This window comes from Equus caballus, chromosome 4 (assembly GCF_041296265.1).
Source record: "Equus caballus isolate H_3958 breed thoroughbred chromosome 4, TB-T2T, whole genome shotgun sequence".
Lineage (NCBI taxonomy): Eukaryota > Metazoa > Chordata > Mammalia > Perissodactyla > Equidae > Equus > Equus caballus.
Window position 1 is genome coordinate 8918877 of NC_091687.1, and position 25543 is coordinate 8944419.

At 38.9% G+C, this 25543-nt stretch overlaps 1 protein-coding gene across 1 annotated transcript in view; it reads right to left on the bottom strand.

Moving 5' to 3' along the window:
* Window positions 1-398: 398 nt before the first annotated feature.
* LOC100629162 (uncharacterized) overlaps window positions 399-25543 on the bottom strand; it is a 35028-nt gene continuing 9883 nt past the window's right edge. The window contains 5 exon segments of the mRNA XM_070265768.1: window positions 399-999; window positions 2494-2823; window positions 11309-11370; window positions 21782-22088; window positions 22201-22259. Coding sequence (XP_070121869.1) covers window positions 857-999; window positions 2494-2823; window positions 11309-11370; window positions 21782-22088; window positions 22201-22259 — 901 coding nt within the window. The 3' untranslated portion in view covers window positions 399-856.

The window sequence follows — 25543 nt, forward strand, 5'->3', positions numbered from 1 at the left end:
TCTATGGCGATGCCTCTTGGTGTGAGTACAGGTCTCATGGAGTTATTGTGAGGACCAGAAAACACGGTGCTTGTGAAACATTAGTGTAGACCTGAGCACACACAGCGCAAGTTGTGCTAGATGTTACACTGATGCCATCAGAATGTCCAGGACCAAATGAGTGTGAATCTGGTGATCTTTGCAAGAGAAATAAACTGGGTGCCTTCAATTGGCTGTGGCTCCTCTTGGAGCCAGTGCCCGAAAGAAAGCTGCATGACCACCATCTCAGGGAAAGAATTAGAGCGGTGTATTGATCATCATTACAGCCAACACTGGATTTGATGGCTCAGGTGTCAGGCTGTTTCTTACCCTTGACTTTCCATTATATTTCATCTAATTAAAGTACACAAAGACAAATGTAGACTTGTGATTTTTTTTATTGTGCCTAATGTGAAAAACAAAGTACAGTATTCAAGTAGCAAAGATGTTATATTCAGGGTGTGTAAAATGGAAGGCTTCAAGGTGGTTCTGGTTAAATGGCCCTAAGGGACATGACTAGAGCAGCATGCTGTCTGTACTCAGAAGGCATGGTCATTCAGGTCCTGGAGGAGCTGATGGAGATCACGGAGACAGTGGTGCTAAAGGACCACTCCCAACCCCACCCCTGAGTAATGGCAGAATTCATTTTGTTACAGATTCAGGTTTTCTGTTTGCCCAGTGGTTTGAAAAACCATTATACAATAATGACAAGATAGAAAACTACGCTTGTGAACTGAAAGAACCCAAATGTAGAGAGAAAGCCCAGCTAGATCCTCAGGAGACACAGTTAGGGAAAATAAACACTGGAGACAACTTTCCTTTCTTGTACCACCATCTGTCATGAACTCCGTGCGTTGCCGCAGACTGCTGTTCTCCGGAGCAGACAGGAGGCGATGATGGCCAAGTGTCCGGCACTCGTGAGGAGCAGGAAGAAGTAGGTGTAACAGCCTGAAGTGTAGGTGAGCTGCAACTGCAAGATATCTAAGAGAAGTTGTTTGATTAGTTTTGACTATTGCTATGAGAGGATGGGACATATGAATAGAGGGTGGTCACAGTTGTTTATTTCTGATGACCTACGTTGCAGTGACACCCCACCATCCAAACCCAAAAGTAAACATCTACCACCACCACCACCACAGACAACAACGAGACAACTCAGCATCCAGTTTACAGGCCACGTCAATCAACAACCTCTTCTAAATTCACTTAGACCATTCTAAACTATGAAAGTAAGGTGCATTTTTAATGAATGAGTCCATGAGGGCAAAAGTATTTGTGATAAACAGCTTTTAGCATTTCTTCACCCCTACAATATCTCTAACAAATCATAATAGCTAAGATTCATTAACTACTAACCAAATGCCAAACACTTGTTCTGAAAGCTTTGCAAGCAAAGTTTTAGTCTTAAGTTTTACAATAACCTGTGAGATGATTATTTTCATTCAGTACATTACATTCAGTCAGTACAGAAAAATTCCTTCTGATTTATAGGTCCTCTGGGACCTTTGCTCTGTTGTGTTCATGCTCAGGGCTTTCAGTCCCGAGACTAGAGAGTTACTGGACCACTGCTGGGACCAAAGCACGTTCAGTCCTCTGCCCACACTGTCTCATTATGTGCAGCATCAGCGTCAAAGGGGTTCCTTGGGCACATCATGCCTGAATCACGCCTGATTAGGAAAGAACGTTTTCTCTTACAATAGTGCATCCTCCTTGGGACAGTAAGTCACGCTAGTGTCCTCATCTACACATCCATTCCAGGCTTGGCACAGGCCAGTTCTGCAATGAATGTTTGTTGAGCTACATTTACCAATGGCATGAAATACATTCATTATGTAAAATGGAAATACGTCTGTAGACATAAGCCTCACCCAGTCTCCAATTATAAAATTTTAGCTTATGGTAGTACATAAAATACAAATCTGGAAAACTGATGACTGTAATAAAACTGCAATGGCCAAATTATTCTATTTCTGGTTGAGTCATGATTTGGCTCCATCAAATGAACACAATTTTGTCACCTAATAGCATTGTTTTGGGGTTGTACTCTGAGGATAGCAAGGTGAAAGTGAGAGTGACTCTCCTTGCTGGGTAGAGCGTTCCTGAAAGATGTATAATTGCTCATATTTCTTGATCCATCTCTCTTTGATGCATGCCTTGTGTTTCTGAGTTGTTAGCTGCTTTCACATATGTTGTTTCATTTAATCCATAAAGAACTCTAAAAATATCACTAAGATCTTAATATTTTGGATGATGAAACTGAGGCTGAGAAAAGTTTAGGAAATTTTTTCTTTTCCTTTTTGTGTTCCAAGGCCCAACTATTCTAATTCTAAAGGGAAAGAGAGGGACATTTATGTCACCAATAACAACATATAAGACACATTTATATTTGTTTGTTTTCCCTTAATACTTGACAGAAAAGCTGGGATATTCCCTTTGAAAGAAAAGTTCTGGCAGGTTATATTTACATTGACATACCATCATTCTCTGAAGGAAAAAGAATCTCCTGGTCAACCCCTCCTTTATTATTCTCGTGTTGGACGATACATTTGTGTTCTTTATTCAATGACTTTTCAGTCACGGTCAGCCAGCTGAGTTTCATGTATGTGTCATTAGTTTTCATGGTTTTTCCCTCCTGGGATTCCAGAATTGTGTTGCAATTCTTTTGTTTCCAATATACCTTAATAACGTCAGGGAAGAAATTCTCAAGAAGACAAATGTATGTTCCAGTCCTATGGAGGTTGATTTCAGCAATTGAAGGAAGAAAAATGGTAGGCTTGGGAGAAATGTTTGCAGGAAGGCGTCTATCTGTGGGGGAAAATGGAATAGCAATTAAAAAGTATTATCAGAGAAGCACCAATAATGTGTGATTTACAACAATCTAGCACATAGTAAAAGAAGAAAAGCTGCCATTGAATTAGTGCTCACCATGGCCTTTTATCCACAATGGGTTGTGAGACATATATTGTTCTCATTTTCAATGGAAAAAGTGGTTCCAGATGTTAGGTAACTTGCCCAGAGTCACAGCTATTAAGTAGCAAGACCTGGATTAAAACTTTGTGTTTTTTCTTTCTCCACATGCTAAGATGGGGGATGACTTTTAATTGTACCATTACAAGGCTTCTAATATTCATGAACACACGTATTTTTAAAAATCTCTTACGTTCTATCGTAGCGGAGCATGCTTTCAAGGTGGGTGGATAGGTGGTGGGAATGGGGGAGGAGACCAGGTAACTTTGATGCTCTCTCTACACGTGAGAATGTCTGGTCCTTTCTAAAGTACTTCCCTTTTCCTATCCCGTGAATTTTGTAACTTATGCTCTTTTGGCCAGGTAACCCTTTGTCATGCTCTGCAACTCTGAAACGTCGCTTCATTTAACTGTTTCTGGAATGCACCACATTTGTCTTATTTGTCATATAAATAAATATCAGGAAGAAGTTTTTCATTTTTTAAAAACAATGCACAGTCACCTGTTAATGGGAATCTATTTCCACATGTACTTGACAATCAAGTTGATCTTTTAGCTCAAATGTGGATCTCTAGCTCTGTTCTTACACAATGGAGTTATCTTACCAGATGTCTAACTTTATATAACATCTCATTTTCATATCTGAACCCCCCAGATTTTTGAGTAGGGCACTATTTAAGCTGCAGCTCCAAATTATTTACAAGCCTTGAATTTAAAGATTTTATTTTTTTCCTTTTTCTCCCCAAAGCCCCCCAGTACATAGTAGTATATTCTTCGTTGTGGGTCCTTCTAGTTGTGGCATGTGGGACGCTGCCTCAGCGTGGTTGATGAGCAGTGCCATGTCTGAGCCCAGGATTTGAACCAACGAAACAGTGGGCTGCCTGCCGCCGAGCGCGTTAACTTAAGCACTCGGCCACGGGGCCAGCCCCTATGAGCCTTGAATTTAGAAGCAAAATAACAATGTTTTTAAAACTTCTATTAATAAATTGATTATCTTAAAAAATGCTATTACGTTAATCTTATCAAGCAAGGCACTCATCAGAATTTTGTTTCACTTTAGAATATGTTCTTCAAAAGCACATTTTATTTTGGAATTTCTTGAGGTTTAAGCGCGACGAGGAATACAGTGTATTTTGATTCTCATTGTCTCCTCCAAAATTTGTATCTAGCCTGTAAGGCTGCTGAACTGTTTTAGAGCTCTACTATTTTATTTGTCATCACCTGCTGAATAAAGTATATATGTAATTGGTGTAATATTAAATGTCACAGTTCCAGAGTCTCTTGCAGACATAATGTCAAAATGTATAAGAAAACATCATTGTTTAAAAAAAACATGCCAGTTGAATGCTGGAGTGCTACTTGATTATACATTTGCTGGTAATCTAATGATGGGAATTATAAATATTAAAATTCTTTCCACTTTGATCTCCAATTGACATTCAAACGCTTTACTAATATTCTCTTTGTGCTAGCTTCAAGTTAAATAATTCAATGGACAATTTCTTAGGAAAAGGAGAAGTAGATTTCTTATTTGAGAAGAAAAGAACAAATATTCTTCAGAAGTTATGTCTGTATAGCAAAGTTTCTGATTTTTATAGTAAAGTAGTTAAGCAAACAATGTCGAGTTTTGGACTCATGCTGTAAATACAATTAAGTCATATTGTGCTTATTTTAATTTTATACATCTTGCTTTTAGCGTAAATGGTATTTTATTGATTATAATAGTAAGACACTATATTTCTCCAACCTTATACTTTGTTTCTAATTCAAAAAGCGTGTTATATAAAATGAGATTAATTTTTCAATCATAATTGTATTTACATAATTTTAGTCTTTACTCAATATATTAAAGAATGTAATGTTCATCTTAGGAACTTTTGTTTCTTCATAGGAATGCTTCTGATTTATTATATAAAGAAATTGAAAGTAAAATGATGAATTAAAAAATTTCTGCATGACAACACGCTATTCTTCCCTCTTGTCTATTTTCCTCACCTAGATTTTCTTTCATTGTTTTCAGGATAAAATGAATCTTGAATTTCCATAACTTTCTCAATATAGTAGTTAACTGAGGATTAAATAGTGTACTTGTGTAAATATGGCTAGTGCCTATACTTTAAATCATTATATTACATGTTTTTCCTTAAACATTTTTAAAAAATTATTAACAGTATTTTTTTAGGTGAAAATAATTTTCAGGATTCATGGAATGGAAACCAGGTAAAAAAATAAACAAGCCTGTCTAATGCATTTATATACATTCATCTGCATAATCCAATGATACATTTGAGTGGAATTGCCTGAGTTGTTTTTATTTTGTTAAGATGCAGCAGTATGGGGCCGGTCTGGTGGTGCAGTGGTTAAGTGTGCATGTTCTGCTTGGGCGGCCAGGGGTTCGCTGGTTTGGATCATGGGTTCAGACATGGCACCGCTTGGCAAAAGCCATGCTTTGGCAGGCGTCCCACATATAAAGTAGAGGAAGGTGGCAGGGATGTTCGCTCAGGGCCAGTCTTCCTCAGCAAAAAGAGGAGGATTGGCAGCAGATGTTACCATGTTAGCTCAGGGCTAATCTTCCTCAAAAAAACAAAACAAGGGGCTGGCCCCGTGGCCGAGTGGTTAAGTTCGCGCGCTCCGCTGCAGGCGGCCCAGTGTTTCATCAGTTCGAATCCTGGGTGCGGACATGGCACTGCTCATCAGACCACGCTGAGGCAGCGTCCCATATGCCACAACTAGAAGAACCCACAACGAAGAATACACAACTATGTACCGGGGGGCTTTGGGGAGAAAAAGGAAAAAATAAAATCTTTAAAAAAAACAAAACAAAACAAAACAAAACAAAATATATTAAAAAAAGATGCAGCAGTATGAATTCTGACATAAATTTACCAAATGTCAACTACATTTTTCATTGAAAGTACGATGCCTCAAACCCACATATTGATATTGATTTAAGCGTTCTCTAGCTTCTTCTTGTAATTTTTCTTTTATCAAATAATTATAGCTATTTCATATTTCAATATGTATTTCAGACTTTTGACATATTACTTATATAGTTGACTTAACATCTTGACAATTTTCTGTTTAAATTTAAACTTTTTTCTGGTAAATATGAGCATGAAGCTCAAACTTGTTGGCTGTTTATTTTAGGGCCAATAACAGTTAGTGTTAGAGATGACAGCAATTAAAATAAAGGATTAAGATGTAAAGCACATAGAACAACAAGAAAATAATAAACAAACACATTTCAATCTCATCTTCCTTGCCAAGTGATGGAAAATTCTGCCAAAGACAAACAAATAACTCCAAATTCATTTTTGTATGTGAGTGGACAGTAAGATGAGTTTCCACTTGAGCTGTTAGAGGTCCAGCTAATCCTCTGGCAGTTGCTGCTCTGTCAGTGTCATTGGCTGCAAACAACTCTCCTCACTAGATGCAGTTTTCCCTTCACATTGGAATCAGGGGAACATGTATCCAGCACCTGTTATGAGTTGGACAATGTTCCAAGTGCTTTATCCACACAGTTTCATTCGATTGCCATACAAGCCCTGCTGGATACACACTGTCATCCCATTTTATGGATTAGGAAACTGAGGCCAGGCAATAATCGCCCAAGTTCACATAAGCAGGACACAAGTGGTGGAGCCAGGCCAGCCTGACTCCAAAGCCTGGGCTCTTTGACAACACCCTCTCACCGTTAGAAAGGAAATGTGTCAACTCACACATTTACCAGTGATTATAAACTGTCCGTGGGCCAAACACTTTCATGATAATTACATACGTTCTACTTGAGTCCTTTATGAAAATCCACCTGTGCACAAAGCCAAACCCTATTGTCACATTTGCACAATGTTGGCTATGCTGTTCTTTGTCATAAGGATTTGTTTTAAAACCTCTCCTAAGATTTCTTCATCCCTCCCCATGACATTCCTGCTTTTCCTAGTGTTTCTTAAGTATTGTTCCAATTTAATTGCTTCTTGCCTTCCCTCTATTACCTTGGAAATTTCCATTCTTCCGATATCCTTTGACAACAAGTTTTGTTCCATCACCGAGGAATTTTGTATAATAATTCCACAGTTAATCAACCAGAATGAAAAACTTTAGACTAATTTCCACAGTAATCAACCAGAATGAAAAACTTCAGACTAATTTAACTTCTCGGAGTTCTTCAAATTCTAGGGAACTATACTGGCCTGCGACTCAGGAGACCAGGGATCCGGTCCTGGCGCATTTTGCTGGGTAACTTGCCGCAGCTTCTACGTCAGCACCTGCTGCTTCCCCTTGCAGTGCCCCTTTAAGTTACGGAGATGGCTTCTTTCCTTAAACCTCATGAGCCAACTGTCCTAGCTTCACCCTTCTGCAGCGTCCTCAGCTCTCTCAGCCTTTGCAGAATTGAAGAGCATTAGGGCCTTGCTCTGGATTAGGCTTAAAGGCATGTTTGTGGCTGTTTGATCTTCTATCCAGACCACTCAAACTTCCTCCATCTCAGCACTAAGGCTGCTTTGCTTTCTTATCATTCATGTGTTCACTGGAGTAGCACTTTTCATTTCGTTCAAGAACATTTCCTTTGCAGTCACAGCTTGGCTAACTGGTGCAAGAGGCCTAGCTTTTGGCTTATCTCAACTTACATATGCCTTCCTCACTCAGCTTGGTCATTTCTCTCCTTTGATTTATAGTGAGAGACGCGCAGCTCTTCCTTTCGCTAGAACACTGAGTGGTCACTGTAGGGTTATTAAAAGGCCTAAGGTCACTATGGTTGTGTCTCAGAGGAGAGGGAGGCCCCATGAGAGGGAGATGGGGAAACAGTCAGCGGAGCAGTCAGAACACACACAACCTTCATCCATTAACTTTGCTGACGTAGATGGGCCCGGTTCATCGTGCCCCAAACAATTACAAGAGTGACATCAAAGATCACTGATCACAGATCACCATAACAAATATAATCATAATGAAAATGTTTGAAATATTGCGAGAATTTCCAAAATGTGACTCAGAGAAATGAAATGAGCAAGCGCTTTTGGAAAAATGGAGCTGATATACCTGCTTGACGCAAGGTTTCCACAAACCTTTGCTTTTTAAAAATTGCAATTTCTACAAAGTGCAATAAAGCGGCACACAATATAATGAGGTATGCCTGTGCTTGTGTATTTGATTTTAGGTCTTCTCAAATAGACTCTGGAAAGAGGCAGTTGAAATAAGTGACAAATTGTTTGTGCATTATAATTTATTCATTTTTCTGCCCCAGCAGTTGATAGTTTAGTGAGGTCTAACTCAAATGTGACGTGAGAGGTGGGAGAATATGTTTGAAAATCTCAACTCTGTGATATAGACACAAAATATGCTGAATTCAAACAGACTGAAAGTGCAAGAACATAAAGTAAGGCTCTCTTTCTCAAAACTATCCCTCAGAAAACAAGGGTCATCTTATGTTTCAGTCCTTGTGCAACCTGTCATATTAAAAGATGCTCTTCTGATACTCTGCTGTGATCAAAAACTACTGCTGGGACAAGATTTCCCCTGAAACGAACTCACTTAATGCCACTCTTGGAGCTAGGACTGGTAAAAGAAAATAGAGAAATTGAACATGGATTTGGTAAATATTACTTGGGAATAAACCTCTACAGTTTATTTTTACATTGCACATTTAGAGAATAACAGAATAAATGAAAAAAAAATGCTTTCCTTTTATTTTATAAATGGATAATTGTGTCTTTAGATAAAATATCCAGTGACATCATCCTATGGGCATCCCAAAACAGACACTCAGCCCCTGTGATGACCTGGAATGCTGCTCTAAGGTAGATGTTTCAAATGCACGTGAAGACTGTGAACAAAATTTTTAATGAAATGTGAGGACAAAAAAGAGCAATATTTCTCACCTGGTATTTGTATTAATATAATTTTTAACTTTGTGGCTATAATCCAATTAAGAAATTAAATATTATAAGTGGATATTTGACTTTTATCTATTTCATTATAAATTAACATATTCAATTTGCAAAAGCCCCTCTCTTTTTTTCTTCCAGATATTTCTACCGGAAAATGATAGATCACCTTATATTCAGGCTATTAAATTTGAGATAATGCTTATTATATTCTAATCATTTTTAGAAGCAGGTAACAATTAGTCTTCATAATTGAAAGTTTTTTCCAATTACTGACCATTTGTTCTAACGTGAACTGTAGACTAGATGGTAATTAGTACATTTATCTGTACTCCTGAATTCATAACAAATTCCAGTGGTGGTGATTTGCGTATTTTTATCATTGACATTTTTATCACTGACTATGTTGGTAATTTCCATATTTAATTTCATTTAATCCTCACAACATCCACTAGAGATTGTGGTTGCATGGATAGAATGAGTGGATGGAAATATACAAAAATGTTAACAGAGATAGTGTGTTGATAACAAATTTTAATTTTCTCTTTATCTTTTGTATTTTCCAATCCTTTTCATAAGAGGTAAGTAATGTTTTTATAATTTTAGTAGAGCAATAATGAATGAATCAAAATTTGTTTGCTAAAGGATGATTATTCAGAAAGCAACAGATCCAGAATCAAAGTCCATATTTTTCCCAGCAACACACTCTCCTAAAAACTATTTTTCAGGACCTACATGAATTATATCTCTGCCACTTTTAACTTGATTGCTACAATTTATATTGAACATATAATCACTTGGGAAAAACGGCACCAAAAAGTTGCTTTTCAATTTATGAATTCTATGTTTACATGATCACAACCACTAAGAAACCAAAATATATAATTTCTTTCTTTTTTTTCAATGTTTCATCAACTTTGTGAAAATTCTTTGAAAACTTTCGTTTCAAGGGATCTAGAGGCTAAGAACATCCTTGTGAGACAGTCTCCTTCATTCAGGCAAAGTTTCATCTTTAAGGCTAACGAGAACTGAATGAGTTTAACGGACTGAACTTAGGAACAAAACAAACTCATCTCATGACATCCTTGAATATGGTTGCCAGGTTAAGTATTTTAATAGTTGATGTTGCTCATCCTCTGACCAAATGACAGGTTTAGCAATTTTTGTTCAGTTTTCCCCATTAGTTATTTTTGGAACCAATAAATAAAATATCTAAACTTCATTACAAATCTTTTAATACGGAAATACCAAATGGACCTACATCTGCACTCCTTATGGGCTCAAAATTGTTCTAACTAGTCACTCCTTGTGAATCTCCTCCTTGCTAGGTCAGATAGAGAACAGCCTGCAAGGGCCTGGTTGGAATTAGAACACTTCTCCACTAGACTAGAAGTTTTGGGAGTATTGGGTTTTTTTTCTATCTTTATCTTTTCCCCCATTTATCTCCAGCATCCAGCACAGATGCTGCCTTCAGTGAATATTTGCTGACAGAATGAATGAGCAAATGAGGATGTAAAAGCATGAAGACTCTTCTCATGCACTTTGGAGCAGAAATGGCTTACTGATCTTAGAAATTCCCAAAACTGGCCCATCGCTAAGCAATTGAACAAGAGTTGTGATAGCATAAATTTTGACTGATATCCTACGTCTAAGAAACTAAAGTAATAAGAAGAGAGATTTATCGATGTTCTATAATCATTTACTTGAAGAATTAATGTTTTGTACTGCTATTAAGGATGAGATGAAAACCAATATATAGGTTTTGCAGATTATTGTGAGAAAGGAGCACTATGATTTATCTCAAAATATAGAGAAGAGGTAATTAATAAAAGTGTCTCTCAGGCCAGCCCGGTGCTGTCCAGCTAAAGATTGTGTGCTTTGCTCTGGCGACCTGGGGTACGTAGGCCCAGATCCCGGGTGCAGACATACACACTGCTTATCAAGCCATGCTCTGGCAGGCATCCCACATAAACAGTAGAGGGAGACGGGCATGGATGTTAGATCAGGGCCAGTCTTCCTCAGCAAAAAGAGGAGGATTGGCAGTGGATGTTAGCTCAGGGCTAATCTTCTCCAGAAAAAGATGTCTCTGACTTAAGAGATGTTCTACAAGAAAAGTAACTTGAACCGATAACTTATACCACTAGTTTATAGATATGGTCCTCAAAGTATCTTATATTTCTAGCTTGAGTCTATCCTTTTTTCGCGTGTGTATTCTAAAAGTATAATTTAAATATACTTAGAATCAGGGAAGTGAACAAACCATTTATGAAGCAGTTTTATTTTCATGTATAATGACCGGTAGCTACAAACTTGCTTTCCATATGCTGAAACCGAGTATGTGGCACTCAGATAAAAGTGACCCTAAATTATTTTTTCCTAAAAACATTTATCAGTTTTTCATTACCAGGGTAAAAATAGAAAAAGTAGAAAAAAGTTACTTACCAGAGGGAGTTACTATGAGCTTAGTCCCTTTTCCAAATATCTTGATCCAGTATGATGTCACACTGGTTACAGCTTCTACAAAAACTCAGCCTTCTTTTAAGTTTCATGATGTAACTATCAGTAAAAAAACTATACTTGCAATTTGATTTTCTGGGTTCCTTTGGAAGTCCTTGAATAAAGTATTCTGCTACCAGAGATTTTTTCTTTTAAGTTTTCCTCAGATAAATTGTCCCAAACGTCTGTTTTACAACAAGGCAGTAATCATTAAAAAGCATTCAAAGAAAATGAAAAGCAAAGAAGAAAAATAAAAGAGATCAGACTCAACTCATCAACCAACTACTTTTCTAAATTACTGGGAAAAGCATTCAGAGAATTGCTTTTTTTTTTTTCTTTTCCAGGTGTTCAGTTGTGTTGTAACTGCTCAGAGATACATCAAAGAAATGGCCCTTTTGTTCTCACAAACACCAGGGCTGCCAATTTGGGAATGTATTTCTGAGAAGAAGAAACTCTTCAGTAATTGAAATGGAAATATACCAATACAAATATACTTGAGAAATGTGAACAAATTTCTTCATTTTTAATGAAGTCACCTTTACCATTTGGCAATATACTTATTCACCCAGCACTGTCAAATGAGAAAATAATTTCTGTGATAACATTACTTTTCCTGGAATAAAAGAAGAAATTTATACAATTCTATCACCTATGAAATGATAGATTGTTCATTTGAACTAAAATTTGAAATCATATCAAACATCTTTTGAGATCACAGGATGTGAAACTAGAAAGCAACTGTAAGAAGAAAGCTGAAAAAGTCACAAATATGCTACTGAATAAATATTGGAGCAATGAAGAAATCAAAGGAGAAATAAAACAAATACCTATATTAAAATGAAATGAAACACAACATACCAAAATCCATGAGATGCAGCAAAAGTGGTACTAAGAGAAAAGTTTATAGCAATATAGGACTACCTCTAAAAACAAGAGAAATCTCAAAATAACACTTTACCATTACACCTAAAAGAAGCAGAAAAAGAACAAATGAACCCCAAATCAGTAGAATGAAGGAAATAATAAAAATCAAAATGGAAATATATAAAATAGAGACTAAAAAGAAAATACAAAGGATCAATGAAACTAAGACCTGGTTCTTTGAAAAGACAAACAAAATTGACAAAACTTTCCTAGGCTCAAAGAAAAAAAGGGAGAATCCTCAAACAAATAAAATAAAAAATGGAAGAGGACAAATTACAACAGATACCAAAGAAGTACAAAGGAGTACAAGAGAACACTATGAAAAGCTATACGCGAACAAATTGGATAACCTGGAAGAAGTGGATAAATTCCCAGAATCATACAATTTTCCAAAATTGCATGAAGGAGAAATAAAGAATCTGAATAGGCCAAACACTTACAAAGAGATTGAAAGAGCAATCGAAAACCTCTCAAAATACAAAAGTCCAGGACCAGATGACTTCTATGGTAAATTCTACCAAACATTCAAAGATGATTTAACACTCATCCTTCTCAAACTTTTCCAAAATATTGAAGAGAAGGGGACATTTCCTAACTCATTTTATAAGTTCAACATTACCCTGATACCAAAAACAGACAAGGACAACACAAAAAAAGAAAATCATGGGTCAATATTGCTGACAAACATAGATGAAAAAATTCTCAACAGAAGTTTAGCAAATTGAATACAACAATACACTACAAGGATCATACACCATGATAAAGTGGGATTTTTTTCCAGGGATGCAAGTGTGGTTCAACACACACAAATCAATCAGTGTGTTACACCACATTAACTGAACGAAGAACAAAAATCATATGATAATCTCAATAGACACAGTGAAAGCATGTAACAAGATTCAGCATCCACTTATCATAAAAACTCTCCATTAAATGGGTACAGAAGAAAAATACTTCAACATAATAAAGGCCATATAAGTCAAACTCACAGCTAAGGTCATAGTTATTGGTGAAAAACTGAAAGCTACCCCCCAAGAACAGGAACAAGACAAGGATGCCCACTTTTGTTACTCTTATTCTACATACTATTGGAAATCATAGCGAAAGCAATTAGGCAAGAAAAGGAAATAAAAGGTATTTGAATTGGAAAAGAAGAAGCAAAACTGCCAGTATTTCTGGATGACATGATTTTATACATAGAAAACCCTAAAGAATCCACCAAAACACTATCAGAAATAATCAATGAAAACAGTAAATTTGTAGGGTGCAAAATCAACACATAAAATTCAGTTGTGTTTCTATACACTAACAACGAATTAGGAGAAAGAGAAATAAAGAATAAAATTCCATTTACAATTGCAATGAAAAGAATAAAATACCTAGGAATTAATTTAATCAAGGAGGCGAAAGACCTGGTACACTGAAAACTATAAGACAATGTTGAAAGAAATTGAAGAGAGCACACAGAAATGGAAAGATTCTGAGCTCATGTATTGGAAGAATTAATGTAGTTAAAATGTCCATATTACCTAGAGTAATCTATCAAGTCAGTGCAATCCCAATCAGAACCCCAATGACATTTGTCACCAAAATAGAGTAAAGAAACCTAAAATTTATATGGAAGAACAAAGGACCCCAAATAGCCAAAGGAATCTTGAGAAAAAAGAACAAACTGGAGGTATCAAGCTCCTGAATACAACATATACTACAAAGCCATAGCAATCAAAATAATATGATACTGGCAGAAGATTGGACAGACAGATCAATGGAACAGAATGGAGAGCCCAGAAATAAACCTACCACATCTATTTGAAACTAATCTTTGACCAAGGAGTCCAGAACACACAATGGAGAAAGAAAAGTCTCTTCAATAAATGATGCTGGGAAAACTGGACAACCACATGCAAAGGAATGAAAGTACACCATTATCTTATACCACACATAAAAATTAACTCAAAATGGATTAAAGACTTAGAATGTAAGACCTGAAACCATAACACTCCTCAAAGAAAACATAAGCAGTACACTCATTGACATCAATCTTAGCAGTATCTTTTTGAATACCATGTGTCTTCGGGCATGGGAAACAAAAGAAAAAATAAACAAATGGGACTATATCAGAATAAAAAGATTCTGCATGGCAAAAGAAATCATTGACAAAATAAAAAGACAACCCACCAATTGGGAGAAAATATTTCCAAATTAGATACTGGATAAGGGGTTAATTTCCGAAATACACAAAGAACTCATACAACTCAACAACAAAAACTGAGCAACCTGATCAAAAAATGGGCAGAGGATGTGAATAGACTCACATCCTCTTGTTTTTTCCAAACAAGATATATAGGTGGCCAAAGGAATGTGAAAAGATGTTCAGCAGCACTAATTATTAGGGAAATGCAAATTGAAACTGCAATGTGATGTCATCTCACACTCATCAGAATAGCTCTTATTCAAAAGACAACAGAAAAGTTTTAAAGAGGATGTGGAGCAAAGGGAACCCTCATACACTGCTGGAGGGAAGGTAAACTGGGGCAGCCAGTATAGAAGACAGTATGGAAGTTTCTAAAAAATTAAAAGTTGAATCATCCTATGATCCATCTATTCCACTTCTATTTATCCAAAGAAATGAAAACACAAATTTGAAAAGATACACGCATCCCTAGGTTCATTTCAGTATTATTCACAATAGCCAAGACTTGGAAGCAACCCAAGTATACATCAATGGATTAATGGATAAAATAGGTGTGCTATATATGTACAACGGAATACTATTCAGCTACAGAAAAGGATGAAAGGGTGCCATTTTTGACAACATGGATGGACCTTGAGGGTATTATGCTAAGTGAAAAAAGTCAGAGAAAAACTCCAAATCATTTCACTCATATGTGGAAGATAAACAAACATAGATAAGAAGAACAGATTGGTGGTTACCAGAGGGGAAGGGGTTGGAGGGAGGGCAAAAGGGGTAAAAGGAAACATATATATGGTGAGAGATGAAATCTAGATGTTTGGGAGTGCACATAATGCAGTCTATACAAAAGCTGAAATATAATAATACATGCCTGTAATTTACATAATGATACAAAAGAATGTGACCTCAAAATAGTAAAATTGATAAAAATTAAAAGATTAAAAAGTAAATCTCAGTAAATGGTAAAAAAAAAAAGAACTGAGTATTTTTACTGCTATCTGTAATACTTCATTATCCGTACAATGTAGGGAAAAAGAGATTTTCCAGCCCAATAAGCTACCCTGGGCACCCAAGCATGAACTTTGTCTCCAACTTGGAAGACGGGATCAGTAGGAATCAGGAGAGAAAACAGGTTTTGTTTTGTAAAAAAAGGAAAACTTGATAGAGAAAAGAGGAGAAAAAGTGGTCAAGAGAGAGCCCATTACAGCCCTTTCTAATCGCCAAATTTCACATGTGGTCTCTAAGTGCTCAATAATATGCAGAGATAATTTTAATATTATGAAACGTGTGAATTCTTTTCCAAAATAGAATTTAAAATAAAATTCAAAAGTCATAAGTGTTTTCTACTAGACAATTTGAAGACTACGGAAATGACATAGTAAAAAATATCCAGGGTCCCAGTGACCAGAGATGACCACCCCCGAGTCATGCCCTTTCCTCTGAACCCATTCTCAGGGCTGTGTAAAAAGAACTCCCAAGACGAAACAGTCAACATGAATTTCAGGGGAGTCTGGTAAATTTCTGAAATGTGATTTTCACAAAATAAATCCTGGGTACAGACATCATTTTCCTATGGCACTAGGATGTGTGGGGAGCTGGGTGACAGATATGTTACATGAAAATAGTGATTTTGAAGAATTTCTTGGATTTTCATTGGCATTTGTTAGACACTATAATGTTGCTTCTGTTACTCTGAGTCATTGCATCTCACCCACTTCAGGTCTGAAGGAAAATAAATTGATCCAAAATCATGAGCATCTTTCAGGCATCCAAGTCTACACAATCCCCCACCCACTAAGTAACGTGAGCACCACAATAATAATCAAAATATTCATCTCAATTCCCCAGACACTACCTGAGTCCCCACTATGTTCGGTGCTGTACATTCTAGTAGATGCTTTCAGAGTTTCTATGAATCAGCAATTTAAACCACCATTCAATTGGCAAACGCTCACTTAGGCCGGGGCTGGTTTCCTCTGGCTGGTTTGCCTTTGGTGAGTGTGGTCAAAGTGTCTTTGGGGAAGCTACCTCAGCCTAAAGGAGAAGGGCAGGAGGAGGAAGTGACTCTAAACATGGACTTGTTTTTCCCCCAATAGAGGTGGTTTGCTCCAAGCCCAAGGCCGCAGTCCTCACCAATGTGTGTAAGTCAAAGGGACTATCGATTGATGGAAAACATAGATTTGAATTGATTTGGGATGACTACTTGTGAGAGTCTCTTCATATCCAGCTAATCTCTCTTTAACTAAACTGTAATAATCAACCACACTGTGACAGATGTGGTGCTAAGCATTGGTATGCAAAATATGTGTGTGTGTGTGTGTGTTCCTGTGTGTGTATGTATGTTAGTTGTTTTGTTTGTTTTTTTATCAGCTATCATTACAGAGCTCTCATGCTTTCACGCAAAGCTTCCTCGTGGAGAAAATATAGAATTTGGCAATTCCACACACAGTCACTCACATGAATGTTTATCTAGAAAACTGCATAAAAGCATGCAGGTGGTCACTGCCCTTTCTCAGGTCATAATAGTGAGTGAGGAACCACTGAACATTTACTGACTGATGTGGCTCTAACATCCGCCACTGTGCACCTCCCAGAAGGCACAGTAGTAAGTGGCCGAGTCTTCTTCCCCTACGTTGTGAATGGGGAGGGTAGACGTAGAAGTTCCAGATATCTCATCTACCTCAAATTTGCCCGTCGGAACGCCTGACTCCATCCTGACAGTGCTGTCAGGTGAAACGCGTGGCAGGGGCTGCAGGATTTGACCCGATACCTGATACCAATATATGGATGTTGTAGAAATTGTTATGCCAGATACCACGTGTTGCAGGCGGGCTGTTTTTGACAGCCTTTTACCACCGGAAAGTTGAGGTTGCCCTAGATGACCTGCACCATACACACACACTGAAAAATAAGCGGAGGAGGACAGTAATGTGCAAAAACTTAGAATTTTTCTTTCCTTTATCTTTAATTTACATCTTTATAACACTGTGTGTTGAGTAAATATTTTTTCTTAAAAACAATTTTGTCTTTTATTAGAATTAGTAACCTCCATTTTTAAAATGAAGTCAGAGGTTTGCTAAAGAATCATGGAAGCTTAGACACTTAAAGATGAAAGGGGAACCCTTCCTACCAGAAGCCTCATTGTTTCCCATTTAGGAAGAGGAGAAGACAGCTCCCAAAATGCGAGCGACTCCTTCGATATTACAGGATTGTGAGCAGCCGAGGCAAGATCAGAACCCCGATACTGACCAATGCGGTCGCTTTGCTCACCGTGATCTGAGCCAATCAATCACAATGAGTTAGGGACTGAGAAAGGAAGTTTTAATTCAATTAGCCAGCGCAATTGGGAAGATGATAGACGGATGTCTCCAAAAAAGCCATCTTCCAAAATTACGGAATCTTGAGATAGTTATATAGGGAAAATGGGGCATAAGGAGTGAGTTTCCTTCAGGCATGACAGACTCCATGGTCTTTTACTCTTACATTCTTCTGTCAGCTGTGAGGGATACCTTGTAGGCCTGTTTCCCACCTGTGGTCAGGCCGTCCCTGAAGGGAAGCTAACAGAATAAAGTTTTAATTTATCAATCTATCAGGGACTACATACATAAGCTGAGGCCATAAACCAGGAGAGTGTGTGAATTTTCTAGAGTATGTGCAGAGCAGCGAGTAGTCACACTGAGGAGGGTGTGGGGCCATTTTGTGTGACAAGATGGCCTCACTTTTGCTCACTTTCAAATCCACTCCCTCCTTTCTAGTGTGCGCACCTTTTGTGGAGTGAACCTGTCATTTCAAATTCAACAACTTCATCCAGAGCACCCAGGACATGTCAGCTGTGGGGCCAGGCCCTTTCACAACATTAACCTCATGTTTACAACCAATGAAGGTAATGAAATTCTATGAGGCCACACTCGTATTCTCAGTCAACAGAGGATGACAGTCAGGCTCGCTGGACATTCCTCACAAAGGTCTTTTCAAAGACTTAACCAAGCCCAAGATTTATCAGGTTTGAGGGTACTTTTTTTTAAAGGACATGACAAGACACCATCAAGTGTCCATTCACAAGCCCTTAAGTAATTCAGAGAATGACACAAAGGTGTACTATAAAGAGATTATGAGAATTTGGTTTGAAGAGGAAAGAAGACATTGAGTATGATACGTCTTAAGGATGTGTGCTAAGTCAGGAAATAGGAAGAATTTAGAATGAAATGTATTATTGCCATTGGTGTTGGTGGCGCTGTGGGGTGCATAAGACAATAGATTGGTGTGTGGGAAGAAATTGCTACAACCACTATTTCTATTTGTTTTTATCACATATTTTTAAATTGTTAGTAGATAATTTTTCTTAAAAAATCATTTGTCTTTTGTTAGAATTAATAACCCCATTTTTAAAACCGAGTCATAGGTTTGCATAGGAAACAGAGAAGTTTACACACTTAAAAATGAAAGGGGAACCTATCCTATCAAAAGGCTCATTGTTTCTCATTTTTAAAGATGGGAAAACGACTCCCAAAACACAGGTAGCTCCTTCAATATTACAGGACCGTGAGCAGCTGAGGCAGGATCAGGACACCCCTCCCTCCTTTCTAGGGTGCGCACCTTTCATGGAGTGAACCTGTCATTTCAAATTCGACAACATCATCCAGAGATCCCAGGAAGTGTCAGACTTTGGGCGAGGCCCTTTCACAACATTGTTCTCTTGTTTGCAACTGGTAAAGGTAACGAAACTCCATGAGGCGACACTCGTATTCTCAGTCAACAGAGGATGAGAGTCAGGCTCCCTGGACGTTCCTCACAAAGGTCTCCTTAAAGAGCTGACCAAGCCCAAGATTTATCAGGTTTGAGGATACTTTCCTTTTAAAGAACATGAAAAGACACCATCAAGTGCCCATTCGTAAGACCAGAAGTAATTCAGAGAATGAAACAAAGGTGTACTATAAAGGGATTATGAGAATTTGGTTTGAAGGAAAAAAAAAGACACTGAGTATAATTTGTCTAAGGCATGTGTGCTGTCAGGAAATAGGAGGATCTGAGAATGAAATGTATTATTGTCACTGATGTTGGTGGTGTTGTGATTTAAAAAGTGGAGTGCATAAGACAATACATTGGTTTGTGGGGAAAAAGTGTTAGAAATACTATTTGTATTTGTTTTTATCATATATATTTAAATGGTTTATTTTTGTGTATGTTTTGTTGTATACAATGCATTTCTACCATAGTTCGTCTGACTGATTACTTAATAAATGAATAAATGTACATAATGAGGGTTTATTCACGCATAAAATAAACCCAAGAAAATTTTGAAAAAAAAAAAAGCAAGAAAACTTGCTTACCAAAAGGAAGAATTATTTTACTGGTATACTAATTAGAATAGAGTGTTCCTGGCACAGGATTAGACAAAATAGGGATTCAGTCTCATTTGTAAAAGTCAAGTTGACATACACAGTGTCCCACCCATAGCTGTATCCATAGAGAAACTGGCTCATGTAAGTGGACACACACAGTGAAAAGAAGAGAGAGAGAAGGAAGGGCTGTGTGAGCCTCTGGAAACTTAGTTATCACAGGGGTGACAGTGAAGAACACTGGGAGAAATGACGGATGAGTCAATAATTTGGGGGAGAAATTGGATCTCCATATTCAGGTTCCTACCTTACCCCATATACAAAAATTCAATTCAAAGCAGATCAAAGAAATAAATGTGCAGAACAAAGCCTTAACACTATTAGAAAAATATAAATGAAGATACATTTATGCTTCAACATAAGGAATAAACTTTCATAAAGCTGAAAAATAGTTAAAATGCATGGTCCCTGGTACAGTAGATCAAGTTAAACCTGGTTCATTGAGCGTACAATTCTTGCCTGAGGTCACAGAAGAAAGAAGGAACTGGAGTTTCCACTTGTGGTTCTGGTGGGATTGTCATGGATAAATGTGATAACCTGTTAGAGCAGCAGCATCCAGGGTGCCATAAGAGAGGAGGGGTTTGTGTGTTGGGAGGAAGCCCATGAGCACCTTTCTAGAATGCATTCTTGTGTCAGGCTGGGGACCCGCCCATTTCAGAGGGAGACAGGTCACCCTATCTGTTCCTGCCATGACAGAAGTTCTTAAAAATCAATCTGAATAAGAATCAGTGAGGAGGTCTTTGAAAAATACACACTTTCAGCTTTCATCCTAAAATTCTGATTTATTTTATAGGATGATACCCAGAACCTGTACTTTTATTCAAATCTCCCAAGTGTTTCTGTTGCAGCTGGTCCACGGACCACAGTTTGAGAAACAATGTTCTAGAAGCTTAAACTCAAAGCTAAAGTCAAGGTTAAGAGTTCTGGCAGAAAGCTGGAGGATCCAATAAACAAGAGACCATACATATGTCAATCTGGCATTTCTGTACTTCATTATTAATTTTACATCCTTAAACCTGGTCCAATATGGCAGCCATGCCCTTTCCCATATGACTTTTCAATTCAAATATATACTGTGTATTTTCTGATTGTTCACCCTAAGTGTCTCTTAATTTTAATTATGGAGAGCAAAATAATCTGTTAGACTCATTCCAGTTTAGGACTTGGCGGTGCCAATGTTTGGGGGAGGGGTGGAAAGGAGCTTTGGTTTCCCTTGTCTAAGACAGAACAATTCTGGGTGTGTCTGAACTTCAAAAGAAGCTGTGAGTAGAACGCAATGATTGGCATCTCTACAGCAATCACTTTATTCCTACACTTTCACTGTCTCAACAGCCATGGTTGGTTACGGTGAGGGAAATATCAGTTTGTCCAAGAGATAAATCAGATACCAGCCTGAGGTCTTCATGAAGTCCAAAGTTTTCATTCCATCATTTCTCATTCTCCTGAGTAAGGCAGGGGCTCCTTTCTCAGCCATTTTCTCTGGATAATGATTGGGTAAATGATTCAGTACCACTAGCCTTCCTATACTATTCTCCTAAATGTCTCCCCAAACACATCCACTCTAGGTGACCTTGTCTGTCCCAGGAAGCAGATTGAATGAGCTCTATCAGCTCCTGAGAGAGCTGAAAGGATTTGCTGTCTGTCAGACTGCTTGCCTGAGGCCTGGAGATGGGAGCTGGGTCTTTCAGAAAGCGCTATGGCTCATGGGGTAGGTGGCAAGACCAGCTGGATATAAGGTGGGTGGGGTGGGGCACTGAGCTCAGGGTCTCTCTTTGTTCAGAGCACAGTGAAGTCAGGGCAGGAAAGAAGGCAGGGGCTGGTCTATCCTGTGTATCAAGACTGCTCTTGGCAGCCACAAGCAAAATTTTCAGTGCAGGATAGGGGAGATCTGAATCACTGTGCCTCTCCCAGACAGCGCAGTAATACACACCAGAATCAGTATCTTCTAGAGTTTTGATTAAAAGTCCACAAGTCCTTCCTGTGACTTGATAAACATGGTATTTCCATGAATTGAAACCGGATACTACCCGAAAGTATGAGCTGGAGAAGCAGGAGTAGAGAAGATGTTGTGGGGCCGTCCCCTCCTGGTATCAGTACCAGTGGGCGATGTCGCTGCTTTGTTTAATATCACAAGTGATTACAGCAGATGATCCAGCCTGTCTGGTGACTGACATCTGTCTCCCTTTCATGTTGGAAGATACCTGAGTTGCTGTATGGGGAACCACAAAAAGCACTAAGAAAGAGGTGACTAATTCCTCAGTATGGCCTCCCATTGCCAGAAAAAAAGAAAAATCCCAGGAGCGTGGAGGCAGCACACTTACCAGGAGCCAGGAAAGCTAGAAGGAGGGTGACAGCCCGCAGCATGCCTTCCTCCTCTGGCCTTAGAAGGAAAGGGACAGACGACAGGAGAGGCAGACACCCTCTCACACTCCAGTCTGGCTCAAAGACAGGGAGCCCAGGACACAAGGATGGAGTCAGAGCCGGGCTCTACACAGCTGTCACAGGCAGACAGTGACTGAGGGGCTCTCCTAGAAGACCACCCAGCTGATGACCCAGAGGGGGTGGGGCTGGGGGAGGCCTGGGGAGGAGCCTGCCTCTCTGCTCAGCCCATTTCCTGACAGCCTCCTGGGGCAGGCTGAGAGCAGGCCCTCTGCAGAAGAGGAGGAGCCAGGAGCCCAGAGAGCCCAGAGCAGAGGGAGGGACAGCCTGAGCCAATGGAGGGGGCAGGAGAGCCATGGATGCAGCTCCGTGTCCCCTGGTGCAGGGAGCGGTCCTGAGTTGGGGGACTTCCCTGCAGCTCAGGGTTCAGTGTTCACACTGCTGCTGTGGGCTTGTCCTGCGATGCAGCTTCTGTATTCTCGCCCTAAACCACCTTCCTTTCACAGCTGTCAGCAAACTGTGAGGCACCCACAGCAAAGCTGATAAGCACTGAACCGGCTTTAGTAAAAGAATTAGGATCAGTTATGATGGTCTACATGTGACTCTCCTAAAAGTCAATGGATGTGTGTGAGTGTGTGGGTGTCTGTGTCTGTATGTGTCTGTGTATATGTGTGTGTGTGGGGGGGGGGGGCAAGTCAGTTTGTTATAGTATTTCTATTCATCATCAAGTAAAAAGGCCGCCTCACATAGGTTTGCCAGATTTAGTGAAGAAAAAGAAGCGCAAGGTGCTAGGGAATATTTCAGACACACTTGCACTAAAAAACTATTTGATGTTTACCTGCAGTTCCAATTTCCTTGGGCATCCTGTGTTTTATTACGCAGCTCTTCCCTCAGGAAGTGTACACATATCTGTGATTTACTTGGATTCACAGATGGGTAGACAGGTAATCAAACAAGAATAGAGAATTCATGGGAGAACTGAGTGGTGTGTGCACAGATTTTCACTCCCACTTTTGTAAATGTCTTTGGACACATGTTTACAGTATTCGTAGTAGAATGTAGAAAAACGCCCCCTCCATCATCGCTCTGGCCTCTCTCTCAGGTGGTTCATTTTCTGCCATCCTAACAGACAGTTGGGAAAGGAGGAAGGGAGGGGACTCGGGCTGCTCTTCCTTCTGCCTTGGGGACCACACGTGCAGGGACAAGAGGTGTCGCAGCAGCAGCTCTGCAAGAGAACATTCCAGGTCACTATGCAGGAAGCAAGCTCAGTGCCGCGGAGTCCCAGCACATCCCTGCTGGACAGAACTGTGGCTTAAAGCTAAGAAAGGAGAAAATGCCATCACACCAGAGTGGAAAGAAAATTCTTTAAAAAGGAATAAAAAAAAGTATCTACCAGCATGTAAAAACAAGCATAGAGCTATTGTAATAGAAAGAGGGCACTATTGGCACCAGAATATATTCATGAATGTAATGTACCCTGAGAGAGAGAGAGAAGGAAAGAAAGGAAGAGAGAGAGAAGGAAAAGAAAAATAATATTAAATTACATCCTCTGAGACTAGCGTTTTTAGTGTTATTTATCATATTGTTTATAGTTATAGTTTTATAAATTTGCACTGATACAGTTAGAAATTAAGATTTCCATATAAGGGAAAAATGCAGATTTAGCAATTTGAAATTTTAATGAAAATCCTATGATCTATAATTTGAATCTGTTCTTTTCCTAAAAAATACTTGTTTTTAAAGCTACCTACTGAAAATCTAGAAAGAAATAACCATCCAGCAGTAATGAGCTCTCCCAGCATCTGTACTGTGGCATCAAATACCATTTCTCACTAAAAGACTAGGGCTCATTCGAGAAATGGCTGAATCCAGGACTGGGAAGGAGATGGACAAGGTCATGACCTCTCATATTGCCTGAAAACAAAGAAGCCACGAAAGATGACTGAGGTCATGTCATAGGACACAGGAGCCAACTCACAGAGTCTCTCACTGGCCGCAGAGAGGACAAAGTGAGCACCAAAAGACCAACACCTACACAAGCAGGTTGAAGACATAATATATAACTACAGACAGGTTCACTGATGAGACTCAAAATTAACATGTCACCTGTGGAGGTTGCTAAGGCACTATCTCATTATTCTGAAAAGGAAAATAAAAAGGAATCAAATATTTACATTCCCATTTATGTACAAACTGTGTTTCAGGATCCCACAGAGTTTATGAATAAAAGTTCTTTATGGGAGTATTACAGCCAATAAATTCAGCAGAAGTATCAATCTTAGGAAATTACCGTCATGCAACCCTAACGATGTCCTGGACTAGACGACCACTGTCAATGGCTGTGCAGCTCTGCCCCGTGCATTGGCTCTCACTCCACCATTCGATGTCTCTGTCTCTGCCTTGCTGTCTCCATCACTCTTAATTTCCCTCCATCTCTCCATCTCTAGGTCCACACTCTGTTTTTCTCCATTTCCTCTTGTTCTCCACCCCTCCCTCTTTTTCTCTCTATCTCCCTTTCCAGCTCTGTCTCCTTCTCCTTCTCTACTTCTATTTATCTCTCTTCTTTCCTACTGTCTCTCTCTTATCTCTTTATATATATATCTCGGTATCTCTCTGCCTATCACTACTACCTATGTTTTTTTAGTTATCTACTTATATCTCTGTTACATTTTCTCTCTCTTTCCATTTCTTCCCATGGTCATAACAGCTACTTTAAATTCTCTGCTATCCCAACACCTGTGTCATTTCAGGATTGGCATGTGTTAATGGTTTTCCATTGTGCGATGTTGATATTTTCCTGTTTCTCCATATGTTGAGTAATTTTGGTTTGTATCCTGCACGTTTTGAATGTTATGTTAGGGGCTCTGGGCAGTGTTTAAACACCATAGAGATACTGAGTGTTTTGTTCGCAGACAATTGACCCCGTTAGGGTTGCAAGCTCCCGCCTGCTTTTGGTGGGCAGTTCCAATCAGAGCAGCTTTCAAAGCCTTTGCAGTGCTACTCAGATCTGTCTTGTGTGTGTGTCTCCCAGTGGCCAGTCTAGGACCTGGGCCGTGGTTTACCCCTAGATCAGTTTGTAAAGCCAGTGGTAGGCTGTTTAGCGTCATATCTATGTCTGTTCAGCTAGGGGGTAAACCCAATTGTTCAAACACCATTGTGTGAAATTTCTTCCTTAAACTCTCTCCTCTCTGCAATCTCTACAACACCTTGCAATTCACGGGGGTCCCCCTTCCTGTCCTCTGGCCAGATAAATGGGGCTTTAGCATTCTTCCTCTGCTGTGCATT